Source organism: Loxodonta africana, chromosome 6 (assembly GCF_030014295.1).
Source record: "Loxodonta africana isolate mLoxAfr1 chromosome 6, mLoxAfr1.hap2, whole genome shotgun sequence".
In the NCBI taxonomy this organism is placed as follows: Eukaryota; Metazoa; Chordata; class Mammalia; order Proboscidea; family Elephantidae; genus Loxodonta; species Loxodonta africana.
The window spans coordinates 98,322,796-98,341,345 of record NC_087347.1 but is presented as its reverse complement, the minus strand read 5'-3'; the positions used below and the strand labels follow the sequence as shown (position 1 = coordinate 98,341,345).

The window sequence follows — 18,550 nt, the reverse complement described above, 5'->3', positions numbered from 1 at the left end:
GAGCATGAAATCGGCAAGGCTGGCATCATCAAACTGTTGCAGGGTGATAGCAGCTTTACTTTCTTTTCTAAGAGTTTGTCTTTTTTTTATTTTTTCTGAATTGAACACACTAACCCATCTGGAATTAATTTTAGTGAATCGTGCATTGCTTAGTTTCAGTTAATCTTTTTCACATCTTTTAATCAAGTTATCATAATACTATTCATTTAGTATTTTCCTATTATGTAGTTTTGAAAACTTGCTTGTGTCATGTAAATAGTTGGGTCTATTTTGGGCTCCTTAGAGTGTTCTACTTTCTGTATTCATTTTTATATTCTCTCTTAATTCTGTCTTCATTAATATTGTTTTGTAGCATATTCTAAGTTCTCATAGTGCCTAGGCCATACTTTCCTCCATTGATTTTTTGCTTCATGATATATTTACTCTTTGGCTATTTGTTCTCACAAAGGAATTTTAGTATTATTTCATTATGCTATTTAAAGAATCTTGTTGAATATGTGTATTAAAGTTATAAACAAAAATGTCCAAGCTATGTTTTTTCAGCCAGGTTGAAGTAGAGTGAATATCCTTGACCCATTACATGGTCAGTGAGATGATGGTGCTTGGGAAAAACGTTGTAGAACATGAGGAACAAGCTCTATAGAAAATTAAGAAGATGGACATGAATAACACATAGAGAAATTATATAGAGACCTGTCTCTACATTTCTAGTAAGCTGGGCAATTCAACCTATTAAATAATTTTTCTGCTCTCAACAATAGAAGCAAAGGGCAGAAGAGAGGACAGAATAGATGAAGCTTAGTGCCACAGAGATACTCCGATCTCATTTTATCAGGTTTTGTTTATACATTTCAAATCAGTCTTAGGAAGAACTCAGAATTGCCCAGTGGTTAAAAATGCAGACACAAAGGACAGACTGACTAGGTTTGAATCAGCTTCTGTATTTATTAAATGGAACTCAGTTTACTCAAAATGAGATAATGATAGTGCCTACCTCAGAGAGTTGTTAGGAGAAATATGTAAATTGATAGATGCAAAGCACTTCAATAGCACCGGGCCAATAAATGTTAGTTGTGTTAAGGAAATTTTGTGCTGTAGACGAACTTTTTGTTTTGGGAGAGGCCAACTTACCTTTTTTTGTTTTCCAGCTCTGAAAGTCTACCTTGTACAGGTTTGCATGAGTAATGCTACCCAGTAAGGCCACACTCTCAGACTTGGCCCACACCATTATCAAGGAAATTCTTCTGAGCTTTTGTAACTGACTTATTTATTTTCCCTCTCTGGCAGCCATCCCCAGGCCTCCTGGCAAAAAAGAGCTGGATTTCATTAAAATTCAATCTCCCGTGATATTATCTCTGCTGGTTATTAGAGGGGACTGCTACAGCAGAGCTTTAGCGACCTGATTAAGAGTAGAATTTGGTTGGAATTTTATAAGTGCTCTAAAATTACCTTTTATAAAGTGTCTCTCCACATCTACCCATTTCCTTGTGCTCTGGGCTCCCTGTCCCTCCCTAGCCCATCCTACCAGCCTGGGAACTCAGCCAGGCCACCAGTGGCTTTCTCAAGTTGGGCATTGAGATGAGTCTTTCTTCATCTTTCAGGTGCGAGTTCTCTCCTGGCATCCCAAGTCCGCACTCCTGGGCCCTCTGTATGACTGACACCGCAGTCTGCCATGGAACCTGGCCCTGCCCTGGCCTGGCTCCTGCTCTTGAGCCTGCTGGCCGATTGTCTGAAAGCCACCCAGTCCCGCGACTTCACAGTGAAAGACATTATCTACCTCCACCCTTCAAGTAAGACTCTTCTCTTTGCACAGAAATGTTACTGTATTGCAAGTAAGAAGTGAGTTGAAAAATAGCCAGAGGAAGGCAGCCTTCGGTGAAGGGGACACCTGTGGTGATTTAATTGGGGGGTGCAGTGAGGACAAAAGATGCAGTATGTTTTACCCTCACCTTTTCTCACAGTGTTTGTTTTTTATTCTAAAGCAAATTTTAAGGCTGTTTTTTCTGTCACCTACACAATCACTCTGATTCTGAACAGCCTTCTTTTTCACTTGTGCTGGCACTGAGTCAGTTATCAGAGTGGACCGCCATGTTCTGGGAGAAGGGTTGTTTTTAAAGCTGCATACTTTACAGGCACGATAATAGCTGGTCTTCCTCTCTGTTCATCCAGTTCTCAGTTTCAGCAGAGCTGCCTCCCACAACTTCACGTTCCCATCCCTTTTGGTTCCCTGTGCTTAAGAATTCTCCAGGGAGCCTATAATAATGTAGATTCCCAGGTCCCTTCCCTGGAGTTTCTGATCACCTGTGTCTGGAGCTGACTGTGGAGTTTTGCTTTCAGCAAGACTCTCAGGTGCTTCTGCTGCAAATATTCCAAGGATCACACTTTGGGAAAGACTGCAGTTTTATTTCCACTTTTGGTTTCCATCCCGATGTCTGTCTTTTCTCCTTTATTTTTGTATAAATCCTCTTCTGTATTGCCACTGTGGTGGTGAGAGTTGCATTTATTCTGTGCATTTTGACCTTTTAGCTTATGCCCCTGGGAACATTCTTCTTTTGAAATACTCTATTCGACAAACATTTTTTTGAGTGTCTACTGTGTGTCAGACATTGCGATAAGCATCAGAGGTATAAAGACAAATACAACAGACTCCTTGCTTTTGAGGACCTTACCATCTACAAAGTGGAGGCAGCCACTGGGACTCCCTTGATCCCACCGTTAGAACATTTAACACTGAAATGCTCTGGATTCGCTGAGAGGTAGCCTGCTGCACTGGAATGCACAGGGGCTTGGAGTCCACCGGATCTGGGGTCAGCAACTAGCTCAGCTGCTTCAGACCCTTCTGACCTGAAATAAACCCCCTAACCTTGTGAGGATTAAATAAAATAGTGCACGCAAAGCACTTACCACACCCAATGTGAGCCATAGTAAATACTTAGTGTTCGCAGAATCTTTTAAAGTGTTAATTTCCTCATTCCTAAAGTATATAAAATAATACATACCCTCTAATGTTTTTTTTTTTTAATGTTATTTTATGGACTAGAAATAATATCCGTAAAACACCAGGCACACACATTGATAAGCAATTGAATGGTTGTTGTTTATGATGTTGTTGTTGGCTTATACAGTAACCTGAGGGTGCCAAAAATACATCAACCTAATTTCGCATAGTTGGCTGGATGGCACAGATGGTTACAGTGCACAACTAATAGCTGAAAGGGTAGTGTTTCAAACCCACCCAGAGATGCCTCGAAAGATAGGCCTGGAAATCTGCTTCCGAAAAGTCACAGCCTTGAAAACCCTGTGGAAGCAGTTCTGCTTTGCACATGTGGGGTCTCCAAGAGTAGGAATAGGCTCAACGTCAACTAACAACAAATTTCGAGCAACTCCAAATACCCTTTTGACAGGCAGCAAATAGTTTCTTTACATTCAATACAACTGTACCCACTCACAAGTATAGTGTGGTACCTACTCATTAATTGTATGGAAAGCTTATCTCTTGCTTGTTTTTGCACAACTCTTTACTTTGTTTTAATAACATTCATGAAAAGAAGGTGCATTGCTGCTTGCTGTTTTCTAGGATTGGATTTTGTTCTTTTCTCCAAACAGCCATACTTTCTTCTTAGTCTTGGTGAAGCAGAAACTTAGAGTTCAGTCTCTTAGGTTTGATTGTCAGGATTTTCAGCTTCGGTGGGATTTCTTGTTGGCTTCTATGAGAGACTCAGTAGTAACCTGGCCCAAAAAATAGGCCCACACAGGACTTTGTCTGAGGCTGTGATTGTATACCCAGAGTGGGAAGGAAAAGTGATGTGATTGCTTGTATTTAAGTGAACAAAAACCAACCAGCAAACAGCCAACTTCTGCCTCAGTGGTGTGGTTGGTCAGTGGCTGAGTGAGTGGGCCCCTGTTTGGAGAGTTTATGGAACGGGGCCTTGAAAGATAAGCTCTTTGAAACAGGCCAGAAGGAGAATCACTTGTGCTCTTTAAAAGTTGATGAAAAGTTCTGCTTATGTGACCTGTGTTAATTGGATAGAGCCATGACCTGATTAGAAGGAACTCACTGTATGAAAAGGATTAGTGGAGTTTTCTGATATGATTTTGAAATATGTAGGACAGAAGTCATTCCTACACTAGAGTAAGTAGATTCGCTCCTGGTGAGCAGATCTGGACCCAAGCTGTTTTCTGAACCTCTGTAACTGGTCATGAGGAGTATAAATTCTTGTTGGATTGAATTTACAGTGAGTTCCTCTTGCATGGCCAGAACCTGGTTTACTCAGTCAGAGTTAACTTCGTATTTCTCTGCAGTGTTTCAGAAGTTCTTGGTGTTTGTTTTTACACTTTGATTTTTTTTTTTAAATGGTCATGGTCCTGTGCCTTGAGAAGCACCCACTAGACCATGTTTAGTTGGAGCTATCTCTCTATACATAAACAGACTTCTGTAAGACATACGGACATAGACCATAAAAAATACATGAGAGAAGTGTGGGATTATTTTTATTTTGAATCATTTATGTAATCACCTCACTCTGTAGATGGAGGCACAAGCAGCTTTCTCTGGGTCAGTGTCTGAGCCAGATCTCATTAATGTTAGATGCGAGAGCTCAGAGCCTGCGCTAGGAGAAATGTGGTGATGTGGAATGTGTGAGAAGACACACAAGTTTCCTACAGCAGGCAGATATAAACTTACTTCTCATGGGCCCAGAACGGCCATTGGAGGGAATAACTGGGGTGAGATTGGAACCTAGGTTGGGAAAGTTCAACCTCTCAGGACTAATCTCTGCTTCTGGTTACCTGATTTTGGAAGCTTCCAAGCCTTTAAAAGAAATAAAGCTTATGGATTTCAAACTTGAGGTGTGAGCCTCAGTGACGTTCTGTTCCATAATTTGTATATGTTTTTGGCTTTTCAGGATGAATTTCTTCCTAGCACATGATTAAAGTATGAAAGTCTAATAAAATCCTTCAAAAGAGGGTTTTCTCTTGATATTAAGAGAAATGAAGCTACTTATTTGGTTGTCTGGTGCCTATCATGCAAGATAGAACAATTTAGAATCTGAAGTGGCTTTGACCTGCTCCTGGCCTCCATTTCTTTCCTTGGAATAGAAATTTTCCTCAGAATGTCCAGCTTCCCTCTGGTTGCATGTTTTGAGTTTTTTTTTCTTTTTAATTATGTGCACCAAAGAACTGTGTCTCTGCGGGTGGCTTGTCTTTGTTCAGACAGAGAACCAACAAAGTTTACTCTCAAACCCACACTACATAATTCTTAAAGGGTAAGCAGACTTTCTAGAAAGGCACCAGGAGTTACATTTCTATGAGATATATGTTCTTGTTATTAAAATAATACTGACCATATTTCCAAGTGGCCTGAGAAGGAAGGTAAAATTATTAAATTTCTAGAATTTTCTATATTTGCATTTGGTTTCCATAAACAATGGAAATTAATTTGGCAAGAATAAAGTTGGAGTGCATTTCACATCAGCAAACATTTCAAAATGAGACTCCCTTCTCCCCGTGTTTTCAGTAACTGAAGGCCTTTGTCCAGGCAAAAGTTCCAAGAGATGGAAACAAAGACGAAATCTTTTCCGATGCCTTACAGACGAATTATGGTCTGTTGAACTATGTCTGACCATGAGAGTTAATGGGTAGATTATGTTACAGGAAGTAACTGGGCACTTTGACGTTCCTTTTTTTCTTCACAATCACCTTCTCTTGAGGGACCAAGGACGTACGCCCTGAAATACAGAGTACTAAGCTTATTAACTCTGTGATCAAGAGCCAAATTAGATTCATTCACAGCTGGAGCAACAACAATTTGAAACTTTACTGGCTCTGTAATGCTTTGAAGTAACAAAGAAGAAAATAGCACCATCTCTTAGAAACCTCTTTCCGTCCTTTTTAAAAAACTTCTTTATCAGATGTGGTATCAACTAGCAAGTGACTGGAGAGAGTTGTTCATCTATCAGCCTGATTTTTGGCTAAATATTACTGGAGGGAAGAAGTGAACTATTTACTTGGTATTGTGCTACAGTTAGCCACTGTAAAGCTGAGTACGTGTGCAGAGATTTGCCATCGAAAAGGATGTGATTATTCAATAATCAGTATTACCTGCCAAGAAGCAAATAAAAGTACCTATAGGGTTTTTTTTTTTTTTTAAAGGGTTGGTTGGTATAAGTTGTGATCTACTCAACAGCAATGGGTTTTTGGGTTATAAACAAATAGTAAACTGTCACCCTTGAGAAGCTATACAAATATGGAAAAATAAAACACCTAAAATGAGATCTCTTGGTTAATTGCCAGTAATACATACTGATAAACACATTCAGAGATGAACGCGTTGAAGCAAAGCTGCTTTTTGCTGCCAGAGTGTATTAGCTTATACTCTGGTTCAAAGTTTAATATACTTTGGGTTACTTTCAGGTCCAGTCCTACTTACGTAAGAAATGACAGCATTTAATTTGTCGTTGGTCTTGCAAAAGAAAATTTTGAAGAGTCCGTTAAATAATCTAAATTTGGGAACACTACAACTTACTAGTGTTAGGTTCGTAATAAGTTTATTCTCGGAGCAGTTGGATCATCAGTCTTCATTCAAAGTTCTTAATTTATCTCTTTAATGGGAAAATTTCCAGGAATAACTAATCTAACGTTCTATCCAAAACTTTCATTGGTTGCAATGACAGATAAAATCGGATGTTCTCGTGAATTAATCATGTAAGCTGAAGTGGTATGGCTAAGCTTGCCGTCGTAAACTTTGGTGAATATGATGATCATCTTTTGCAAAATGCTCTTTTTCAACAGTTTACATTTTTTTCAACACCCCTACTTTGATCATTTTACTTTAAATTTTATAAGCCGTATTAAAGCTATACCTTTTAAACTTATTTGTATATCACATATTTTAAAATTGAGAGTGAAACTATTTTTTAATGTATTCAATCAGGAAAATGTCCTAAAATATTTTGTGTAGTTTTTCTCGTAATGATATTTATTAAAAAAAAATTAAAATGTCCGTAAGAATATTGAATGGCTTTGGAATTAGAGAATCTATTTGTTTTAAATTCTGCAGGCATATTCTTACCTAAATAGAATCTTTCAATTCGATGTAACCCACTTTCTGGGTCGTGCGACATGGAGGTGCACAAATTATTTGTGTGAGTTTTGCAGAATACTTCTGCTGAATTATAATTTTATGATCGGAATGCGTGTTCCCCCATAGTGAAGTCTTTTCATTGAGAATGAGTAGTTTGATGGCTGTGTCTAAGCTGCTTTCCTTCTCTCATTTTCTAAGACAATTCATGCCTTCACCATCTTCCTGTTTGTGAATGTGAATCCACTTGGAGGAACATATAATTCTCCAATGGCCCCATAAAAAGGTCCAGTGGCATGTCTTTTTGAGACAGTTTATGAGTCAGGTTAAGTTATGGATTTTGTCAGGCAAGTACATGGATGGGCAGCTCTTCCAGACAAGGTGGAAACCAAAGTTATATCTGGACCATAATTCTGGCCTTAAGCTGCTGCCTCCTCCTTCATTTATTTTTGATAACATACTTAATTGGTTCCATGTGGGCAAACCAATTTACCCTGAGATGATTATTTCTGCCAGTGGGATATGCTCACTCAGCCATCTGTGAGGGAAAACAGTTGGCTCCTGCAGATGAAGTGCTCGAGTGTTTGCAATTTCCAAATAGGCCAGGTACTTTTACAAATTAATACACGCAGATACACACACACAAGTTTTATGTACGAAAGATAAAACTCTAAGTAGCATTGCAAGCAAATGATTTCACCTAAGCAGCAAGTAGGAGATGTGGTGGTACAATGGTTAAGCACTCAACTGCCAACTGAAAGGTTGGCGGTTCAAACCTATCCAGTACCTCTGCGGGAGAAAGGCCTGGCAATCTGGTCCTCTACAGATTACAGCCTAGAAAATTCTATGGGGCAGTTCTGCCCTGTCACATGGGGTTGCTGTGAGTCGAAATCAACTTGATGGCACCCAATGACAACAACAAGAAGCAAGTAAAAGAACTTGAGTGAAAAGGACAGAGAACAATCTGGCCTAAGATGTCCTGCAAGTCCTCATCCTTAGCTGGCGAAAGAAGGCTTTCCAGAGCATGACTCTCATGTGACATCTGCCCATCTGAGCTTAAATGTAAGGCAATGAATATGAATATCTGGGGGTTAATCTTTTCAGAAGGCAGGGAGAGGCAACTCAGGGGTGGGAGAGTAGGGAATAGATAGGAGGGTCTTGCTGAAATTATTTCTGTCTCAGGCTGGACCACTAGAGTTAACCCGAACCAGTTGCCAATGAGTCAGCTCTGACTCATGGCGACCCCCTGTATGTCAGAATAGAACTGTGCTCCATACGGTTTTCAGTGGCTGATTTTTCTGGAAGTATATCACCAAGCCTTTCCCCTGAGGCACCTCTGGGTAGACTTGAACCTCTAACTTTTGGTTAGCAGCCCAGCACATTAACTGTTTGCACCACCCAGAGACTCATTAGAGTTAGTGAAAAGGTGCTTGAGTTCACCAATTACCCTCAACAGCCCGCTCCCAAAGCCCATGAAAGGAGGTCCATAGGTGTTTCAGCATGTGCCTGAAAGGCCCCAGAGAAGGGTCCCTCTGAAGGCGAGCATACAGTTAAGCAATAAAGACTCTTCTCTTTGTTGTTGTTGTTAAGTGCCATTGAGTTGATCCCGACTCACAGTGACCCTACGTGCAACAGAACGAAACACTGCCTGGTCCTGCGCCATCCTCACAATCACTGTTATATTTGAGCCCATCATTGCAGCTACTGTGTCAATCCATCTCATTGCGTGTCTTCCTCTTTTTTGCTGACGCTCTTCTCTTAGTTGGTACCTTCTATCCCCAAAGATCCTTAACTGTATCAGATCTGACCAGATAAAATGATTACATTGAACCATGGAAATTGTCACTTTTGTGCGTCAAAAATGGTCAAACATGAAATATTTTGATTCAACTTAATGTTTATACTTATACACTGACATGTTTATATAAGGTGGCAGATAAGAGTAGGGTAGCCCCCAGCTTACGACGGGGTTCCACTCTGATGACTCCATCTTAAGTTGGTTCTCATATAAGTCCAATATCTCATTTTTTTGTTTGTTTTCATTATTATTGCTTTTTATTATCAGTATCTATAAATCATAACATTGAACATACGCTAGTTAACATCTGAGAATGATAACATCAGCAAATTATGCACTGCAACATTGTATATAGTACATATTACTAAAAATAAAGCCAACCAACCCAACCCACTGTCTTCAAGTTGATTCTGACTCATCGTGATTCCTATTGGACAGAGTAGAACTGCCCCACATGGCTTCCAAGGCTGTAATCTTTTACGGAAGCAGTCTGCCACATCCTTCTATGGAGCACCTGTTGGATTTGAACTGCTTACCTTTCAGTTAGCAGCCAAGCACTTGACCCTGTGCCACCAGGGCTCCTTTACTAAGGATAAGATGTACCAAAAAAATAGGTGGTCTAAGTGTGGTTTGTTGTAACTCAAATACGTCGTAAGCTGAGGAACCCACCCAGCATGGACTACCTATAAATTACTGAAAATTCAGAGAATGCCTTTTATTATTAAAATTTTTATTGAGATAATTGTAAATTCACGTGCAGTCGTAAGAAGTATACAGAGAGATGCCATGTATAAAAATGTATACGTTACCAATTTTCCCAATGGTAACATTTTGAAAAACTAGCATATAATATCCCAACCTGGTTATTGACGTCAATCCACTCATAGTATTCAGATTTCTCCAGTTTTACTTGTACTCATTCGTGTGTGTGTATGTGTGTGTGTTTAGTTCTATACAATTTTATCACATCTGTGGATATGTGTATCCACCACCACAGTAAAGATACCAAACAAAGATTTTTCCTGTTGCCGTCACATCCAGTTCCCGCCTGCTCTCTTTTCTAACCCCTGGCAACCACTAATCTATTCCCCATTTCTAAAAAATTTTATCATTTCAAAAGTGGCATATGAATCATGCACCACATAGCCTTTTGGGATTGGATTTTTTCACTCATCCTAATTTCTTGGAGATTCATCCAAGTAGTTACATGTATCAATAGTTCATTCCTTTTCATATCTGACTAGTGCTCCATGGTATGGCTATACCACAGTTATTTAACCATTCACCTGTTAAAGAACACCTGGAGTGTTTCTAGTTTGGGGCTGTTACGAATAAGGCTGCTGTGAACATTATGTACAGATATTGCTGTGAACGTAAGTTCTCAGTTCTTAGGCATAAATGCCCAAGAGTGCAATTGCTGGGTCATGTGGTCGTTGTGTGTTTAGTTTTGCAAGAAACTCTTAAACTGTTTTGAGAACCTTTTAAAAAAAATGAAAATGTCTGACTTCACAGTGCCTGGTTCTGTGTACAACCCCCAAATTAATCTTTTCTCTTGATCCTCCTTGTAGCTACACCATATCCTGGTGGATTTAAGTGTTTCACCTGTGAAAAGGCAGCGGACAATTATGAATGCAACCGATGGGCTCCGGACATCTACTGTCCTCGAGGTAAACTCCTAGTACACAGATTGGGGTCCCCAGAGCTATCCATGAGTGAACAGCCCCATTGACTTTGGTGCGTGCATAGAGAGAGGCGTGCGTGCAATCTCAACTACTACTCTTGCCTGAGGCTACAAGTAGTAGATCTTTTATACCACACCAATAATTTATCATCAAAGACTCTCAGAGGCATAAACTCATCCGTAGGATTGTCCCTTATCTTGTGAAGCATCTTTGGAACCCCAAAGGAGGTAAGTGATACTTTCCACCCCCAGGCCCAGCTGAATGTAGAAGAGGAAGAAAACAGCCAGCCTGTTGTCTATTCTTATTTGAAGCATTAGTCATTGCGCAGTAACCTCCTTCATGTAAATTATAAATCGATGTTCATATAAGGAATCCATTCATCAGTTATATAGCAGAGACTTTTGACCTAAAATTACATGAAAGCTGGAATTTTAAATGTCATCACTGCACAAATAAAAACCCCAAATGTTTTAAACTGTTAAGTTCTCTTTGAATGATAAGATAGATGCCCATTTGAAGCATGAAATTTTGACCAAAAGGTCCAGATTAGAATGAAGAAGAACCTCTTTTAAATCCTATCAAATGAAAAAAGATTGTTATATTTGGCTACTGAGACAACGATTACTTGGCTGTTTTATTTTTGGAGGAAGGTTGATTCATTTGGTGGGGGCAAAGCGAGGATGGGGCATTTTATTGACAAATGTTTGAGCAAGAATTTAAATGTGCAGTTTGCTGCTGATCTAATACAGGTGTCCAAATGAACACAGCACCGCCAGGTCTGTTATTTATCAACATGATGCGAGAGCTCTCATACCCACCCCAATGACATTCTGTTCCTCATGGTGGATTAGAAGTTGGGGGAACAGGGAAACCATAATCAAGAGACAGATGTCAACCACCTTAGCCAGCAGTATTTAACTCATGAGTCTCCACCTAGGCTGCCCAGTAGAAACACTTGTGGAATTTTCAGAATCACCGAAGCTTGTGCCCTGTCTATATACCAGCATACCAGTTGCTGTTGAGTTGGTTCTGACTAATGATGAGTGTGTGTTGGAGTAGAGCTGTGCTCCACAGGGTGTTTAATAGCTGATTTTTCTTTGAAGTAGGTCACCAGGACTTTTATCTGAGGTGCCTCTAGGTGGACTCGAACCAGCAACCTTTTGGTTAGCAATGAGCGTGTTAACTGTTTACACTACCCAGGGACACTGTGCCCTATGCAGAGGTGCCTTAAAAGGGTTCTCAGACTTCAGCATGATCATAATTCTCTGAAAGGCTTATTAAAACACAGATTTCTGGGCTCCACACCAGAGTTTCTGATTCAGTAGATCTGAGATGAGGCCTGAGAATTTGCATTTCTAGTAAATTTTCAAGAAGATGGTTATACTGCTGGTCCAGAGACCACAACTTGATGAACTACAGTGCTAAATCTGAGTCAGCATCACTGAGTGTAGGGCCCTGCATCAGATTTGTAAATATCTCCGGTAATTCTAATGAGAATAGAGTGACAACCACTGGGGACTTCTCTGTCCACTAATAGAAAGTGAGCTGTAGTGTTATCAATTCTAGATTCCTCTTGTTTAATTTTAGGTAGAGATACTAATGGGATCCCAAAAGACGATGCAAGCCAAACCAAAGACTATAGAGAAGACAAAAAGGTGGAGACACTAAAGATTAACTTGATCACAAGCTAGATACTCAGCCATCTGGGTAATCAAAGAATGACTCCTGTCCCTGTCGCCTTATAGAGTCGCCCGCTAATTCCTGGATGAGCCAGTGGTTTTTTCTTTTTATTTTTTTTTATGGTACTTTAGATAAAGGTTTACAGAACAAACTAGTTTCTCCTTAAACAGTTAGTACACGTATTGGTTTATGACATTGGTTAACAACCCCGCGACGTGTTAACACTCTCGCTTTTCAACCTTGGGTTCCCTGTTACCAGCTTTCCTGTTCCCTTCTGCCTTCTAGTCCTTATCCCTGGGCTGGTGTGCCCCTTTAGTATTGTTTTGTTTTATGGGCCTGTCTAATCTTTGGCTGAAATTGAACCTCAGGAAAGACTTCATTACTGAGTTGAAGGGGTGTCTGGGGGCCATACTCTTAGGGTTTCTGCAGTCTCTGTCAGGCCAGCAAATCCGGTCTTTCTTTTTGAGTTAAAATTTTGCTCTACATTATTCTCCAGCTATGTCTGAGACCCTCTATTGTGATCCCTGTCAGAGTAGTCAGTAGTGGTAGCCAGGTATCATCTAGTTGTACTGGACTCAGTCTGGTGGAAGCCATGGTAGATGTGGTCCATTAGTCTTTTGGACTAATCTTTCCCTTGTATCTTCAGTTTTTTTCATTCTTCCTTGCTTCTGAAGGGGTGAGACCAGTAGAGTGTTCTAGATGGTCGCTCACCAGCTTTTAAGACTGCAGATGCTCTTCACCAAAGTAGAATGTAGAACATTTTCTTTATAAACTATGTTATGCCAGTTGAGCTAGATATTCCCGGAAACCATGGTCCCCACACCCCTCAGCCCAGCAATTCAGTCCCTCAGGGAGTTTGGATGTGTCTGTGGAGCTTCCATGACCTTGCCTTGTACAAATTGTGCTGGCTTCCCCAGTACTGTGTACTGTATTACCCTTCACCAAAGTTACTACTTATCTATTGTCTATTTAGTGTATTGCCACCCCTACCGCTCCCATCCCTTGTAACCATCAAAGATTGTTTTTTTGTGTATGTAACCTTTCCATGAGTTTTTACAGTAGTGGTCTCATACAATATTTGCCCTTTTGTGATTGACTTACTCACTCGGCATAATGCCCTCCAGATTCATCCATGTTATGAGATGCTTCGCAGATTCATTGTTCTTATCGTTGTGTAATCCTCCATTGTGTGTATGTACCACGGTTTGGTTATCCATTCATCTGCTGGTGGGCATCTAGGTTGTTTTCATCTTTTTGCTATTGTGAACAGTGTTGCAGTGAGCATGGGTGTGCATGTGTCTATTTGTGTGATAATTCTTAATTCTCTAGGATGTATTCCTAGGAGTGGGATTGCTGGATCATATGGTATTTCTATTTCTAGCTTTCTAAGGAAGCGCCATATTGTTTTCCAAAATGGTTGTATCATTTTGCATTCCTACCAGCAGTGCATAAGATTTCCGAGCTCCCTGAAGCCTCTCCAGCATTTATTACTTCCTGTTGCTTTGATTCAAGCCAGTAATGCTGGGGTGAGATGGTATCTCACCGCGGTTTTGATTTAGGATGAGCCAGTATTTTCTGACGTTACCACTACACAACAAATGTCTGGGTAAGTTGTTATCAAGCTGGTTAAACTACAGCTTCTCAAACTTGGCCGTACACTGAAGTCATCTGGTAAGTTTTAAAAAAAATGCTGATGACTGGGACCACTCCCAGCAATTTGTATTTAATTGGTATGGAGTGTGGCTGGGCATTAAAGCCTCAGGTGGTTCCAATATGCTGCAAAATTTGAGAAAAACTGAATTAAACATTGACTGTGTAGAAAAACACAATGATGTGCACCTATATCCGGGAATCTTTGGGCACATGGCTGCTGGGGCTCTTGAAACCATTGCCACTGCTCAGAGCTACTGTGCAGGAAGTGTGACCGTGCTTCTCTTAGAATTGCCTTAGCACACACTATGGTAGCAGAGAGAATGCAGAGGAAAAGGAGGGATTGGGAACTGGTACTCTCTGCAGGCTTTGGTCTGTGTTTCATAGAGGCTCAGTTCAAGTCTGATGGTACACAAGTGCATCCCTGACCACAGAGAAAAAGGGGTGATCAGGAGCACTTACTGATGAAGAGCAAAGACCACAGCCTTCAGTATGGATTACACCTCACCATAAAGAAAACAAAAATCCTCACAATTGGACCAATAGGGAACATCATGATAAATGGAGAAAAGATTGAAGTTGTCAAGGATTTCGTTTTACTTGGATCCACAATCAACACCCATGAAAGTGGCAGTCAAGAAATCAAAAGACGCATTGCATTGGGCAAATCTGCTGCAAAGGACCTCTTCAAAGTGTTGAAAAGCAAAGATGTCACCATGAAGACCAAGGTGCACCTGACCCAACCCATAGTGTTTACAATCTCCTCGTGTGCATGTGAAAGCTGGGCAGTGAATCAGGAAGACCAAAGAAGAATTGATGCCTTTGAATTGTGGTATTGGTAAAGAATATTGAATATACCATGGGCTGCCAAAAGAACAAACAAATCTGTCTGGAAGAAGTAGAACCAGAATGCTCCTTAGAAGCAAGGATGGCGAAACTACGTCTTACATACTTTGGACGTGTTGTCAGGAGGGATCAGCCCCTGGAGAAGAACATCATGCTTGATAAAGTACTGAGTCAGTGGAAAAAAGGAAGACCATCAACAAGATGGACTGACACAGTGGCTGCAACAGTGGCCTCAGGCATAACAATGATTGTGGGCATGGTGCAGGACCAGGCAGTGTTAACATTCTATTGTCCATTGTTTTGAGTCAGAATCTACTTGATGGCACCTAACAACAACAACAGTAGCACTCTGGCTTGAATTCCTCTTTGGGAAGATAGGAAGTTCCATCTCGATGTGTGCTTTTGAAGTCATAAATCTATCCTTTCAAGCACAGGGCATTTTTAGGGCAGTGAAACTATTCTGTAGGATACTATGATGGTGGGCACATAATATTAGGCATTCATCAAAACCCATAGAGCTTCACAAGAGTGACCCCTAATGTAAACTATACCAAAAAAAAACAAAAACAAACCCAGTGCCATCGAGTCGATTCCGACTCATAGCGACCCTATAGGACAAAGTAGAACTGCCCCATAGAGTTTCCAGGGAGCGCCGGGCGGATTCCAACTGCCGACCCTTTGGATAGCAGCTGTAGCACTTAACCATTATGCCACCAGGGTTTCCATGTAAACTACAGACTTTAGTTAATAATAACATATCAATATGTACCACAGTAATGAGAGAAGCTAAAGTAGGAGAAACATTGTACAGGGGGTAAAAGGAGATATATGGGAACTCTCTGTCCTTTCTGCACATTTTTTCTGTAAACCTAAAACTTCTTTAAAATATAAACCTATTTAAAATCTATCCTTTCAAAGAACAAATACCTAAAATTATCACAGATGGCCTTGTGTAATTTTTCCTTTCCTTTTTTTTTTTTTCTCCCACTTTTACCTTTTTGCCATTAAATTTATAGGATAAATGGAGAGTCATACACTGAGATTCATGAGACAAAAAACAACCATGCCAGGCCCTTTGGGGGATTCTGCAGTGAAAAGTAAGAATCTGGTTTCTGTTCTGAAGGAGCATGCAGTTTAGCTGGGGTGATAAGATCTGAGCATATCAAATATCAAAAATAGCAGGACAAAGGTAAGTGCCAAGTAAGACACGGCATTAATTGCTGTTGGAGTTTAGCAGAGGAAGGGCTCTTATGAATAGATGCTATGAACCTTCTTGTCCGTGACTTTTGGTACAGCTATGTGGGCATATTTTATGTGGGCATATATCCCAGGAAGTGGAATTGCTGGGAATAGGCATGTCCACTTTGACTGTACTAGATACTACCTGACAGTTTCCAAAGTGGTTGTACTGATTCACACTCCCACCAGCAATCAAGAAAGTGCCAGCTGCTCCACAAGGTTACCAGCACTTGGTATTGACAGAAATAATAGAAGTGAGGTGATGGAATGCATTTTTAAAGCAATGAAAGTAAACAGCTCCTGACCTAGAACGTCACAGGGACTATCCACCTCACTTCCCTGTCCTTCTGGTCCCTTCAGGTTTCCCTCCTAGCTCTGAACTCCTGGTTTCGCCTCCTGATCCCTTAAAATGGGCAAACCTTTCTGCTTGTTCTCTGAACTTTTTGCCTGTTCCCTCAGCCTCTCCACCTGTGCAGCTTATGAATCAGCAAATGCCTCTAGGGGAAAAAAAAAAAGCTGGTATCAAATGTCAGACTCGCCTCAATGGGTTTTTCTTTTCTCTGGTACCTTATTCTTCAGATCCTGCCTGTGTTGGTAGCTCTCCTATGCTTTCACTTTTTTTCATTTTATCTTGCTGGCTTAATTTTATTTCACTGTGTCTTGGTAAGAGAATATAAACTAGCCCATCTGTGCCAACGTACGTTGAAATTACCGGAATTATTCTCTAATTAGAAATTTTCTAGCAATTTTTCAACCAGAATTTCTACTACCAGCCTATACAAGATGTTTTTTAATGTACCTGAGAGCATTTAACCTACTCCATTTCCCAATGTTTTTGTCCAAACGTTTTCTTTTGATACAATTGCCTCAGATAGGAAGGACCCTTTTGATACTTTTGCCTTGTCCCTTTTCTTTTAATCACTGTCCACTGTAAAAATCCTATTTAGCCTATTTATCCTCATCCCTGGGTGGCACAAATGGTTTGGCACAAACAGTTAACACTTGACAGCCTAAAGGTTGGCAGTTCAAACCTACCCAGCGGTGCCAGGAAAGAAAGGCCGGGCAATCTGCTTCTGTAAAGATTGTTGTTGCTGTTGTTAGGTGCCGGCAAGTCAGTTCTGAGTCATAGTGACCCCACATACAGCAGAACGAAACACTGCTCAGTCCTGTACCATCCTCACAATCATTGCTATGTTTGAGCCCCTTGTGGCAGCCACTGTGTCAGTCTATCTCTTCGAGGGTCAAGAAAACCCTGTGGAGCAATTCAGCTCTGTAAACGGGATCATCATGAGTCCGAATCCACTCGACAGCTACAGGTTTGGATTTTTGTTTTGTTTTTGTTTTCACCTTACCTACCTTCTCGACATCTTTTTTTTTTTTTTTTTGGTCTTTTCCTGATAATAAACACATCACTTTCTCAATTTCAGTCCTTTAAAAAAGAGGCTCTGCAAGTGAGTGCACCACTACCCTTAACAGGAGTTTATGGTTTTTTCTTTTTAAAACTGACAGTTTTCTCAAGAGGTGCTAACTGCAAGGTACAGGAAAGTAATTATGACTCAATCAGGCTTGATGAGTATTTATTTTTAATTTCTGCCTTGAGGAGTTTCTTACTTGGGACAAGCAAAGGAAAAGATGTCTTTATTTATTTATTTATTTTATGCAGAGTAATTGATCAAACCAGGAGAGCCAAGAGGCTAATCTGACACTTGAATAGCAGAGACCGTGAGACCATGTGATAATTTCTAATTGCATAAGTTTTAAATAATTCAGTTTATCTGCAACTCAGTTAGTAGTTCATCCTTAAGTCTGTTTTCTTTCATCTTGGATCCTTTTTTCTCCACTTTCTTTTTTTCATACTTTTTATTCAGGTATAATATATAGAACAGTAACTAGTGTGATAAATCTTCACAAATTAAACACACCCATATAACCAGCATCCAGATTAAAAAAATGGCCATTTCCAGCAATCTAGAAGCTACCTTCGTGCCTGCTTTTAGTCATTGCCCCCCCATCCAAGGGTTACTGTCCTGACTTCCAATAGCATAAATTAATTTCGCTTCTTTTTTATTCTTTATAGAAATGGAATAATACAGTATATTCCCTTTTGTATACAACTTCTTACACTCATTATTATGTGAGATTTGTTGATTTTGCTAGATCTAGTTGTGCTTCATTCTTGTTGTTGTATGATATATGCTATAATTTATTCATTCTACTGTCGATGGGCATGTCTTAGTTATGTAGTGCGGCTATAACAGAAATACCATAAGTGGATGGCTTTAAAGAACTGAAGTTTATTTTCCCACAGCTTAAGAGTTTAGAAGTCTGAATTCAGGGTGCTGGTTCTAGATGAAAGCTTTCTCTCTTGACTCTGGAGGAAAGTCTGGGCTTTTTTACTATTAGGCACCGTAAAACTCTTCCAGCTTCTACCCAGTACCCAATTCTAAAACCACCACTTCCACATTTTAGGTGTCCGTTAGAGCAGCACCCTACTCTGCTAGTATCAGATTCTTAGTTATCTAGTGCTGCTATTACAGAAATACCACAAGCGGATGGCTTTAACAAACAAATTTATTT

General features: G+C 40.2%; 1 protein-coding gene across 1 annotated transcript in view; it reads left to right on the top strand.

Annotated features, from left to right (window-relative positions):
• Positions 1-1,612: 1,612 nt before the first annotated feature.
• The window catches only part of LYPD6 (LY6/PLAUR domain containing 6), a 33,614-nt gene continuing 16,676 nt past the window's right edge, over positions 1,613-18,550 (top strand). Inside the window, exons 1-2 of the mRNA XM_003406018.4 lie at positions 1,613-1,790; positions 10,445-10,543. Of these exons, the coding sequence (XP_003406066.1) occupies positions 1,673-1,790; positions 10,445-10,543 (217 nt within the window). The 5' untranslated portion in view covers positions 1,613-1,672. The remainder of the gene's footprint in view (positions 1,791-10,444; positions 10,544-18,550) is intronic.